Genomic DNA, 12,666 nt, shown 5'->3' on the forward strand with positions numbered 1-12,666 from the left:
TCAGAGAACTCTGCAATCAGGGTGAAGCCATGGTTGTTTCTCGGAACACAAGTAAAGGGAGATTTCTGCCTTTTTTTTTTTTTTTCTGAGACGGAGTCTCGCTCTGTTGCTCAGGCTGGAGTGCAGTGGCACCATCTCAGCTCACTGCAAGCTCCGCCTCCCGGGTTCACGCCATTCTCCTGCCTCAGCCTCCTGAGTAGCTGGGACTATAGGCATGTGCCACCACACCCGGCTAATTTTTTGTATTTTTAGTAGAGACGGGGTTTCACCGTGTTAGTCAGGATGGTCTCGATCTCCTGGCCTCATGATCCACCTGCCTCAGCCTCCCAAAGTGCTGGGAATACAGGCATGAGCCACCGCTCCCAGCCCCTGCCTTTTATTATATAAACACCTACTGTTTGAATTTCGTATTAGGAGATCTAATGAATTTTGTAAAATAGCTTTTGGGTTTTGGTCCTACTTAGAAAGCTCATCCCTACTTAAAGATTAGTTTAAAAAGATTCTCCCATTTTTCATTTAGTATACTTTTATGGTTTGAATTTAAATATTTAAATATTTGCTCTATCTGGAGTTTAAGTATGAGAAATGAGGTAACGGTCCAACTTTATATTTTTTTCCTTGCGGTTACCCGTTTATCTCTATAGATAGTATTGAAGAACTTGTCTTTCTTCCACGAAGATCTGCTTGTATCATATCCTAAATCTTCTGTGTTTTTGAGTTAATTGCTGTTTAATATTAATGTCACCCTCATTACGCTTCTTTTCCAGAATTTTTCTGGTAATTTCAAAATTAAAAAAAGTATGTGTTGTAGAATCAGCTTTTCACTTCTTTAAAAAAATCTTATTGGTAATTTTATCATGACTGCACTAAATCTATAGACTAATCCAGGAAAAACTGGCATCCTTCTGATTCATGCAAGTTGCCTTTTGGGTCCCTCAGTAGCAGTTTAATGGGTTTTTTTTTCCCCCAGGTGAATCTTGTATGTTTCTTTTTACGTTTCTTCTAAGTACTTAATTAATGGATCTACATTTAATAGTATTTTCTCCTGCTCCTGTGACTTCAGTTTCAGCCCTAATATTAAGTAGTAATTCAAAGCAAACAGAATCTTAGAGTTATGTTTCAAATAAACAACTCGTGTTGTCTAGTGTGCACTCTAATTTCTGGACTCTTCTCTTTAAATATTGGGCTATCCCTACATTAGATACACATGGAAGACTCATGAATATAGAATCACTTTTCTTCATATGACACAGTCTTCAAGAAGCAATTCATACCTATTTACTAAATTTTAAAAGTAATAGATACATAATTTTTCAAAATACAGATGAGGTCTTGCTAGGTTTTCCAGGCTGGTCTTGAACCCCTGGCCTCAGGTGATCCTTTTGCCTCAGCCTCCCAAAGTGCTAGGATGACAGGTGTGACCCACCCTGCCCAGCCATAAATATGTAATTTAAATTACACACTTAATTATAAACTGTGTAATTTTCTCCAGAATGCAGTAAGCTAGCTGATTTTAACTGAAAAGACCCATGTAATATAGAAAAAAGTAGAAAAAAAAAGTAAAACACTTCACATTTGTGAGGCTGAAATTTTTGAAAAATAAAGATGGCTACTCGTACCGACACAAGATTCCCACGATGTTTCGTACAGGAGAACCATGCAACAAGGGCCTCACATTGCCAGGTTTGCTCAAAAACTCTGTGGTTTCATTCACTCTGCCAACTCTAAATCTGCAAGACATCCACTGGGCTCTTACTGTAAGAATTAGAAGAAAAGCCTTTAGATTACATAATGGGAAACAAAACAAAAAGTCATTATGGCAGAAGAAATCCCAAAAGAGTCCAAATGTCTATTATCAGGAAACTGATTCAATGAGTCACAGCACAGCCTATCTTCGAAGTATTATGCAGGTATTAAAAAAATCAAATTCTTTAAAAAAATAAGGATATGTAGTAAAGCATACAGTAAAATACAAAGTTTAAAAGTAGATTACAAAACTTTGTACATAGTATGATCCCAATTTTGTCAAATATATAATAATATATGGAATATATAGTTCTTGCTCTGGGCAACAGAGCAAGACCATGTCTCTGAAAAAAAAAAAAAAAAAAAAAAAAAAAGAATGTAACTTCTGGCCGGTTGTGGTGGCTCAGGCCTGTAATCCCAGCACTTTGGGAGGCCAAGGCGGCTGGATCACTTGAGCCCAGAAGTTTGAGACCAGCCTGTGCAACATGGTGAAACCCCATCTCTACTAAAAATACAAATATTAGTTGGGCGTGGTGGTGTGCACCTATAGTTCCAGCTACTCAGAAGGCTGAGGCAGGAGAATCACTTGAACCTGGCGGGGGATGGGGGCGGTAGAGGTTGCAATGAGCCGAGATCGTGCCACTTCACTAGAGCCTGGGCGACAGAACAAGACTCTGTCTCAAAAGAAAGAAAGTTTGCCGGGCGCGGTGGCTCACGCCTGTAATCCCAGCACTTTGGGAGGCCGAGGCGGGCGGATCACGAGGTCAGGAGATTGAGACCATCCTGGCTAACACGGTGAAACGCCATCTCAACTAAAAATACAAAAAATTAGCTGGGCGTGGCAGCGGGCGCCTGTAGTCGCAGCTACTCAGGAGGCTGAGGCAGGAGAATGGCATGAACCCGGGAGGCTGAGCTTGCAGTGAGCCGAGATCGTGTCACCGCACTCCAATCTGGGCGACAGAGCAAGACTCCGTCTCAAGAAAAAAAAAAAAATGTTATCGGCCACGCGCGGTGGCTCACGCCTGTAATCCCAGCACTTTGGGAGGCCGAGGCGGGCGGATCATGAGGTCAGGAGATGAGACTATCCTGGCTAACACGGTGAAACCCCGTCTCTAGTAAAAATACAAAAATTAGTTGGGCATGGTGCTGCACACCTGTAGTCCCAGCTACTCGGGAGGCTGAGACAGGAGAATCACTTGAAGCCAGGAGGTGGAGGTTGCAGTCAGACAAGATCGCGCCACTGCACTCCAGCCTGGTGACAGAGCAAGACTCCATCTCAAAAAAAAAAAAAAAAAAAAGTTATCAAATACCTTATTTTTAAGTGCTGTTTAGGAAACCAACCAGGTTTGGAGAAAGGGTTGTCAAGAAAGGCCTCTCTTGGGAGGTGACGTTTATTGGAATGTGGCACCATAAAATGTGTATTTTAAGACCTCACTGGTTGTGATGGGTTGGATGGGGCAGGAGTGGAGGAGAACATCTGGAAGGACTTTGTAGATGGGATAACATGATCGGATTAAAGATGGCGGCAGAGTGAATGGAAGTAGCCAACAGACGAAGGACACTTTGAAGGCAGAATTGACAGAACGTGGGTATGTGGGGATGAGGGACAGAGAGACCCCACACTGGCTCTGAGTGGGTAGCTAAGATGGGGCAGTTGTTGGGGGAGACGGGGTATGGCTGAGGGCAGCTGTGGTGGGAGGAAGGGCACATCTTCCCAACCCCATGTCCAGTGGCCTCAGGTCAGCACCTTGACATTAGCTGTGGTGGGAGTATTTGCTTCCCAGAACTCAGCAAATATTCCAGATCAGGACTTTTCCTTCACAGAGCTGGCTTACCAGCACACCCCCGGGTGAGCAGCATCGGGGTGATTCAGGCTGGGTTATGTTCTACACCCAAATGTTGACAGTGGTTATATTATCTCGGGGTTGTCTTTGGGTGGTGAGATTTTGAGTGATTTTTAATTTTCTTCATATTTTTAGATATTTTCTAAGCTTTTAGCAAAGAACATGAGTTTTATAACTAGAAAAAAGTAATATAAAGAAATCATGATTAGTGAAATGAAATGAAGAAAATCTAACTTTTCACAGCAGCAGGATCTTTCCCTATGAAGAAGCCCACTTTAGTTGTGTGACTGCTTTTGTACTTAGGGGGTGGGGTGGATCTCCAAGGGCTTGCTCAGGTAGCCCTGGAGGGCTGAACTGCAGCTGCCACTCCCGGGGCTTGACGTGGCTCTTCCTGTCTTCCTGGAGAAAGCTTATTGCCCTCCCGATTCTACCTTCCATGTCACCGGACTCTTAATTAGTATAGATCTCAACAGACACCTAGGGGAGGGTCAAAAGTCAAACCAAAAGAATTTGATTACATATAAAAACAAAATCTGGAGAAGGCCTGTGGAAACGAATGTTTTTGAGACAGAGTCTTGCTCTGTCTCCCAGGCTAGAGTGCAATGGCATGATCCTGGCTCACTGCAACCTCCACCTCCCAGGTTCAAGTGATTCTTGTGCCTCAGCCCCCTGAGTAACTGGGACCACAAACGTGTATCACCATGCCCTGCTAATTTTTGCATTTTTAGTAGAGACAGGGTTTCACCATGTTGCCCAGGCTGGTCTCAAACTCCTGACCTCAAGTGATCTGCCCACCTCGGCCTCCCAAAGTGCTGGGATTACACGTGTGAGCCACCATGCCTGGCCCAGATTTTTTAAAAATTAAGGAGAAATTACAAAAAGATAAAATTAACCATTAAGTGTACAATTAGGTAGTATTTAGTACAGAACATTCAAAATGTCATGTAATCACCACCTCTAGTTCCAAAATTTTTATTTGCCCAAAAGAAAACCCCGTACCTTTTGGCTGTCAGTCCCCATCCCTCCCTCTAATGGCACCACACAATTTGCTGTCTCTGTGGATTTATCTATTCTAGATATTTCATATAAACAGAATCATACAATATGTGGCTTCTTTCACTCAGCGTAATATTTTTGAGGTTCACCCATTTGTAGTATGTGTCAGTACTTCATTCCTTTTTCATGGCTGAATAATATTCTATTACATATATTTATCACATTTTGTTTATCCATTTCCCTGTTGATGAACATTTGAGTTATTTCCACCTTTTGGCTGTTGTGAATAGTGTTGCTATGAATATTCATGTACAAGTACCTATTTGAGTACTTGCTTTCAAGTCCTTTGAGTGTACAACTAGGAGTGGAATTGCTCGGTCTTATCTTAATCATATGTTTAATTTGTTGAGGAATCATCAGAGGCTGCATCATTTTTCCCTCCCATCAGCAGTGTATGAGGCTTTCAGTCTCTCTATATCCTCATCAACACTTATAATTTTCCATTAAAAAGAAATCATAGCCCTGGGAAGCCACACTACTCAGGATACCCATAAACCACCCTCCCAGATAGGGGGGCTGCAGGACACCTCTGAAACTTGGAAAAAAGAAGTGCCTGTTGAAGTCACTCCATTTAAGAAGGTAGAGTTTAATGTAATTTTGGAAGATTCCCATCAAAATGGTTTTATTAAGCAGAAGAGTAAGCTGGAAAATCCTCTTCAGCAGAACAGCTAGCTAAGGTTCACTGCTATCAAGGTGGACAGACTTCTGTGCTCAGCAAACCAGGCTCACCCAAGGGGTGCTCTACACAGACTCAGGCTTGCTAAGAGAGGAAGGCACCCTGAGGGATGTCCTGGCCTATACAATGCTACAGTTTTCTTTCTCAATGAAGAAAACAATAACACATTCTATCATGTTTCTCACCTTCATTTTTACTTACTTCTTACCCAAACAACTAAATCCTCCACAAAATACAGTATACATTTCTGGGTACAAGGGTAACAAAACCCTTTCTCCTTCTTGGACACATTTGACCATGGATTAGCTTTCTAGCTCTGTTCCCATGGAAATCTGATAAAGATGGCATGTCAGCTATAATAGTAGGCAAAATTGCTTATGTAATTGTGACCTCTCATTGATAAATTGCATTGAGACTGGGGGTTCAACGGTGGGAAACCCAAGCTTCAGGCTTGTCAGAGAGCAGTGACTCGTATAGTGGGGTATGTCCCTTGAGGGCATCTGGAACCTAAGACAATGTTACAAGAGCTATGCGCTCTTGTAGGGTAGGGCTTCCAAGCCAAGCGGATCTCACATCCACCTGATGTGAGTCTCTTTCTCTTGTACCTGAGCTGACACTCAAAGAGGGGAAAAAGGGAAAAGCTCCTGGAGCCTGGGTGGACCTCTGCGAGGGCAACTCCCACAGAGAAGTGACTGTTTCCTGGCCTGAGATAGATCTGTAGGCAGCACACAGTGGCTCATGCCTGTAATCCCAGCACTTTGGGAGGCCAAGGCAGGTGGATCATGAGGTCAGGAGTTCGAGACCAGCCTGGCCAACACCGTGAAACCCCGTCTCTACTAAAAACAAAAAAATTAGCCAGGCTTGGTGGTGCTTGCCTGTAATCCCAGCTACTCGGGAGGCTGAGGCACGAGAATTGCTTGAACCTGGGAGTCAGAGATTGCAGTGAGCCGAGATCGCACCACTGCACTCCAGCATGGACAACAGAGCGAGACTCTGTCTTGAGGAAAAAAAAAAAAGATAGACCTGTAACTCTGAATGTCTACTTGAAAGGCATCCTGGTGAATGTTACAGAATTTTATTTGAACTTCAGGCATTAATTCTAAATTTATTTCTGTTTCATGATTATTTTAGATTGGAACTGTGCTCTTAAACTGATACTGACCTAAGGCAAAGGTCATGGCCTCTGCAAAGCCTCCCTTACTGTTCCCAGGGCTCTGTGACCTTGAGCCCTCAATACCTCATATATATATATTCAGGATTGGAAGTATCACAGTGGATTGTAATGATGAGTGTTATTTCTTTCTAGACAGTGATCTCTGAGGCCAGGGTGTGAAGCTATTTTTATCTTTGAGTGTCAGCCCTAGTTGATTGCTTGGTATATAGCAGGTGCTTAATGAAGTGTATCAGTGGAATGCTTTCAGAGGTGTAAATATTAGGAAAATATCCCATAAGTGATGTGGAACAAGAACAAAAATGCTATATACCCTGCACCCATTAAACATTCCCTCCTAGTGGGACCCTGTGCTGATCTACTCAGGGGGTGAGGTCCTCACCTCCCATACTCCAAAAGAGAACACATTTCCCCTTTGCAAAATTATTTACCAGGTGTTAGGGCTGAACTGTACCCCTACAAAATGCATATCCTGAAGTCCTAACTCCCAGGACCTCAACAATGGGACTGTGTTTGGAGATACAGCCCTTAAAGAGGTAATTGATTAATTAAGTGAGATCATAGGGGTGGGCCCTGATCCAATATGACTGCTATCCTCATGTGAAGAGATGAGGACACAGATACCCACAGGTAGAAGATCATGTGAGGACACAGCAAGAAGGCAGCCGTCTGTAAGCCAAAGAGAGAGGCCTCACCTCAGAAGAAATCAACCCTGCTGCACTTTGACCTTGGCTTCCAGCCTTTAGCACTGTGAGAAATAAATGTCTGTTGTTTAAGCTCCCCAGCCTGTTGCATTTATTAACAGCAGCCTGAGCTAAGACACCAGGTAAGAAGAAAAAGGTTGGGAGGCTGGCTGGTTCATTGAAACGAGTTATGAACAGAGGTGAATAAACACATAGGACTCAATATAAACAGCATTACCTGCATGCCATCATCCAGGAGGAAGTGTGAGGATATCAGGAAAGGACAGTCCCTGGAGTCCCGCGAACACTGCAGCTCCACAACCACAGCTTCCTGGCCTCCCTCCATTCCCACCTGGAAAATAGGATGTGCTTTCAGAAGCTGCACTCGGGAAACATCAAACTACATGTGCCATTTGAAAATGTTCATTATAATTATAAAATAATATATGTTCATTTAGAGATATAATTTAGAAAATACAGAAAAGTATCAAGAAGAAAATTAAAATCACCTAAAATCCTATGACAGCAATACAATCACTATTAATATTTTGGTACATTTCCCTCCTGTATTTTTACCATCCCGTAAATAGATCTGTATATGTTTATGCCATACCATTTTTCATGTTTTCTTTATCAACGAGGGAAATGTTATTTTCAAATTATGTTTTATTAACATACCTAAAAATACAAATGGAACATCACTTTGAAGGCTAGTGTCGATTTATATCTCTCTATATATTTTAGAGACAGAGGTCTTGCCATATTGCCCAGGGTGGCCTCAAACGGGTGGTCTCAAACTCCTGGGCTCGAGAGATCCACCTGCCTCAGCCCCCTAAGTAGCTGCAACTATAGGCGAGTGATGCCACACCAGACACTAGTGTCTGGTTCCAAGTCTTTGCTATTGTGAATAGTGCCACAATAAATAAATACTTTTTTTTTTTTCACAGAGTATGGCCCTGTCACCCAGGCTGGAGTGTAGGTGCACGATCTTGGCTCACTGCAATCTCTGCCTCATGGGTTCTCACATTCTCCTGCCTCAGCCTCCCGAGTAGCTGGGACTAGAGGCACCCACCACCATGCTTGGTTAATTTTTTGTATTTTTTCATAGAGATGGGGTTTCACCATGTTAGCCAGGATGGTCTTGATCTGCTGACCTCATGATCCGCATGCCTCTGCCTCCCAAAGGGCTGGGATTACAGGCGTGAACCACAGCGCCCGGCCTGAAATCTTGAAATAAATGAAAAACGAGCCAATCGCTGAACAAAAAAATAAAAAATCGCTGTGGAATGACAAGAACATTCTACAAATATTTATATGTGATTTTTGCAAAAAGTGTTAATGCCAATGTGTATAGGCTGAGTGATGAGGAGATAAGTGATTTTGAATCAGAGGAGCAAATCGTGACACTGAGAAAATAAATGCAAAAGCTGAACGTAGAATGCTACACCATGTGTCTTTAATGCAACACATTATAATAATTTATATCATTACATTACAAATATTCATCATGTTCTTTAATATGTCCTGTCACTGAGAAGGTAAAAAGTTTGGATGAGAGTTCAGCTGAATGTAGAACTGACATCTCAGCAGTGAAAGTGTTATGAATTGATCAGCTTGGATATATACTTAGAGAATAATACTAAATATAAATATCCACTAATTTTCATACCCCTGTGGTATAACGGTATGCCAACATTTTTGTAATTTGTAGCTTAGCCATCTCAATATTCCTTGATCCACTCATGGAGGAAGATGTACAAAACTCATCAGGAATAGCAAATATAATAAGCTTTCAATATTGATATATTTGTTTTAAATTTAGTTGCAACAGACTTATTAAATATTAATAACATTTTCTATGTTAAAATCAGTACAATACCTATGAATAAGAACAATTTAGGTATTCAAGCAATAAATTCAGAATTTTCTTTCTTCTTCTCTGGCTAAAAACATACTCAAAAGTAAGAGCAACATAACGCTTTCTCCTAACCTTTTCTGTCTTGACCCTTTATCCAATTACTCTTCTTCCACATTTCTCCCATGAAAGGCCTACTCCTCTTGACCCTCTATCCAATTACTCTTCTTCCACATTTTTCCCATGAAAGGCCTCTCCTCTTGCTACTCGGTCTGAGGTCCAAGGACCACCAGCATCAGCATCGCCTGACAACTTACTAAAAATGCAGAATCCCTCGTCTGCTGAATCACAGTGTGAATTGTTAACAAGGTTTTCAGATGATTTTCTAAAGTTTGAAAACTTATGGTCTATACGGAGTGTATATGACGAATTATATACATGTGTGGCCGTGCATATATGCTTATTCTCAACTATTGCAAATAGAACACAGCTCTCCATGGTCAGCTGCTTCCATCCCTAATGGCTTCCCACCAGTGAGAAAGACAGGAAGAGCCAGAATATTTTTGCTGTAATTCTCTGGTATGTTTTGGCACTAGAAAGTCACTTTATATTCTTCCCAAATTTCTAACCATACCCGATCTTTTCCTAAAGAATCATTTCATTTTACCATCCTCCATTATATAAACCTGCCTCTTGTTCCTTCCCGTCCTCTCTGTACTCTCTGTCTTTCTCGATCTTCATTTCCTCTTTTACTACTTTCTCCTTTCTTATTTTCTCATTTTCCTCAGCTCTTGGAATACCTTGAATTCAAACTAATAATTCAGTTCCTTTCCAGCACTCTCAATGTAGTCTGCTGCCAACACATGATAAGACGTATAACTTATCACCATTTCACTTCTCTTTGTTTCCATGCTTTGCATTCAGGAGGTAATTTTCTTCAGCTATTAGGGGATATCCTTCCTCATCAGTTCAGAGAAACATTTGGTCAAATGACTTTTTAAATAAAATATGGTTCTTACCTTCTAATTTTCCACTTAAGGTATCGAATTCTTTTTGATGTGTAGCCTTGGGTAAACACACATCATTCTGTAAGAGAGTCTCAAGGAAACTCTGTTAAAAGTAATATCAATAAATGATTTCAATGGAGAAATCCCAATAATGAAGAGTATCAAAAGTTCCTAACTCAAATCTTTTTTAAAAACACAGTTTCCTACTTTACAAGCAATTCGACTTAAGAGCAGACATGTGTTGAAACCCAAAACATTCTGATAGAAAACCTCACATAACACTCTCCACATCAACTTACCTTTACGTTCATGAGGCTATTAACTTGGTTACTGAGCAGGAAAAACAAATCACACTCACGAAAGAATTCACTCGTGCATATTTCAGAAAGTAACTCTCTTAAAAATATCTAACTTGTGTTGTAGTCCTCATTAAAAGTAAATATGCCATTTCAAACAAAATACAATACACTTGCTACTAGCCATAACACGTACTGCTTTAAACATTTAAAATATTCATGATCATAGAATTGTTTAGTGTTAAAAATGATGCATGCCGTGAAGAGAACTTTTAGAGTCTGTCATATAACGCATGCATGGAATGTTTAAAAAGCTGCTTTATTTTGGTAAACAGGGGCTTAAAACAAGCAACATGTTTTTGACAAAATTTATGCTGATAGAAAAAGTGCTTGAAGAGAATGTAAATGCAGTAAGAAAATAAATTATGTCATGTCTAAATGAAAGCCAACAAATATTAAAGTCTTTTTGTCTGACGACAAATCAGATAAAATCTACTTGTCTACTGACTTCCACCCTTTGCTCTTACCACCAAGCAGCAGCTGCTTGTTTCTAAGAGGTCAGATATTTTCTATGTCTTTCCACAGTTGTGACCTTAAAATACATCACTATTATTTCACGCTCATGCTGCTGCAGCTTGACTGCCTGCCACAAAGGGACTCGAGGAGTTCTACTTGTGAAAATAATTTATATTTTTCAAAAGATTACTCAACCAATACTCTTGTTACTGTAGTCCCACAAGGTTTCCTAGTCCTCATGCTCCTCTTTCTCCTGAAATGTCCCCTCAGATCTATACTGAACAGTACAGAAATGTCAATACATTCAAGTCCCAGGCATTAACTTTTCAGGTCCCAACTTTTACAATACTGCAGTTTAAACTGTCTCTCTATGAATCCAGTTAGAACTTTTGCACATCTAGATACACCACAGAATCATAAATTTGCCCACAGCTGGACTCAGTGTAATTCTTTCACTTTTAGACAAACTTGCTTCAGATCCCATGTGAATTTCTAATGACTTCTAAGCCTTATTTTTTACACTATACCACACAGGCTTCTTAAATTAAGCCTGCAAATTAGCAGAATTTCACTATGAAGCAGTCATCTACTTAGCACATAGATCCTCTATTAAGCGTATTCTGAAAAATATCGAAAATAATTTGGGAGTGACATATGCAGAGGTGAGAAAATAAAGTCTAAGCCTCTGCTTTTATGTTTTTGTATCATGCAATACTAGTATTAAAGAAAATTAATAATACACAGTACCTCAAAATCCCAAGAATGTTCTTCATCGTCCTTTTGTTTGGATTCTGATGGGAACATCTGAGCTATAAAAGGTTAATCACAGATACATTCATGAGAACATTTCTCTACTATAAACTTTAAAAACATATATAAATCTACTTTCATTCACGAATCTGCGGTTTTTCCTCTGTAGCCCGTATATTCTTTTTGTTGATTACAATCACTACTTCTATAGTCAATCCGTTAGAAATGAAATCTAAAAAAATCAGAAAATTAACATTATATCATTCGTTAGAATGCAGAAAAATAGAAATTTGACTAACTCGTAGAGTTATTTCTTCACAAAGCTGTCATATCCTCTTCTCCCGTGAAACACAGTGTGTCCTATACTTGCTGTTCATTCAGAAAACTTTAATTACCTATCATCTCTCACTTCTTTGTAAATTTTTATTTTCTAGTATTACTTAGTTTGATGGACTCTGCAATCTCTATTACACAGTTCTTCAAAAAAGATGATTTATCAACGAACAAGATTTGTTAGGGATATTAACTTTCTGATGTTAGTAAACTATATGTCCAACACTTTTACATTTCAATATGCCATGACAGTATATTGGGTGTGTTTTGGGTGTCTATATGTTTTAGGAAGATAAGCTTAAAAAACTTTTATTGCATATAAATTAAGAACTGCTTTAATTACAATGACATAGTTCTTCCCTAACTCAACAATGTCTTCAGAGTCAGCTTGTGACAACTAGGAGAAACATCAGAAATGTATAGGAAAAAATAATTGCCCTAAGTAATCTCACATCCCCACATGTTATAGGATAAAATCAAGGCCCACACAAGACTTGAGGAGCTCTCAGGCCAATGAGACAGAAAATGAATTTATACCAAAAATAACGTTCAGCTTTCTTTATCAACCAAAAGTACACATTACAACTATTTGAATCAGGTTAAAGAGAAAAGCAAACATGCACAACTAAAGCCTAAAAGACTGTATCATTGTTAAAGGTACGTTTATCATTTGACATCCATCAACTGTGTATCTGGTTTTTAAAAGTAAATTTAACGTGTGATCTCAGCATCC

The 12,666-nt window shown here is 40.0% G+C and overlaps 1 protein-coding gene across 1 annotated transcript in view; it reads right to left on the reverse strand.

Moving 5' to 3' along the window:
• Positions 1-1,665: 1,665 nt before the first annotated feature.
• The window catches only part of LOC115933177 (ankyrin repeat domain-containing protein 30B-like), a 61,004-nt gene continuing 50,003 nt past the window's right edge, over positions 1,666-12,666 (reverse strand). Inside the window, exons 18-21 of the mRNA XM_063698401.1 lie at positions 11,598-11,659; positions 10,051-10,141; positions 7,415-7,528; positions 1,666-1,755 (exon numbers count right to left, since the gene is read on the reverse strand). Of these exons, the coding sequence (XP_063554471.1) occupies positions 7,425-7,528; positions 10,051-10,141; positions 11,598-11,659 (257 nt within the window). The 3' untranslated portion in view covers positions 1,666-1,755; positions 7,415-7,424. The remainder of the gene's footprint in view (positions 1,756-7,414; positions 7,529-10,050; positions 10,142-11,597; positions 11,660-12,666) is intronic.

This window comes from Gorilla gorilla, chromosome 16, assembly GCF_029281585.2.
Source record: "Gorilla gorilla gorilla isolate KB3781 chromosome 16, NHGRI_mGorGor1-v2.1_pri, whole genome shotgun sequence".
In the NCBI taxonomy this organism is placed as follows: Eukaryota; Metazoa; Chordata; class Mammalia; order Primates; family Hominidae; genus Gorilla; species Gorilla gorilla.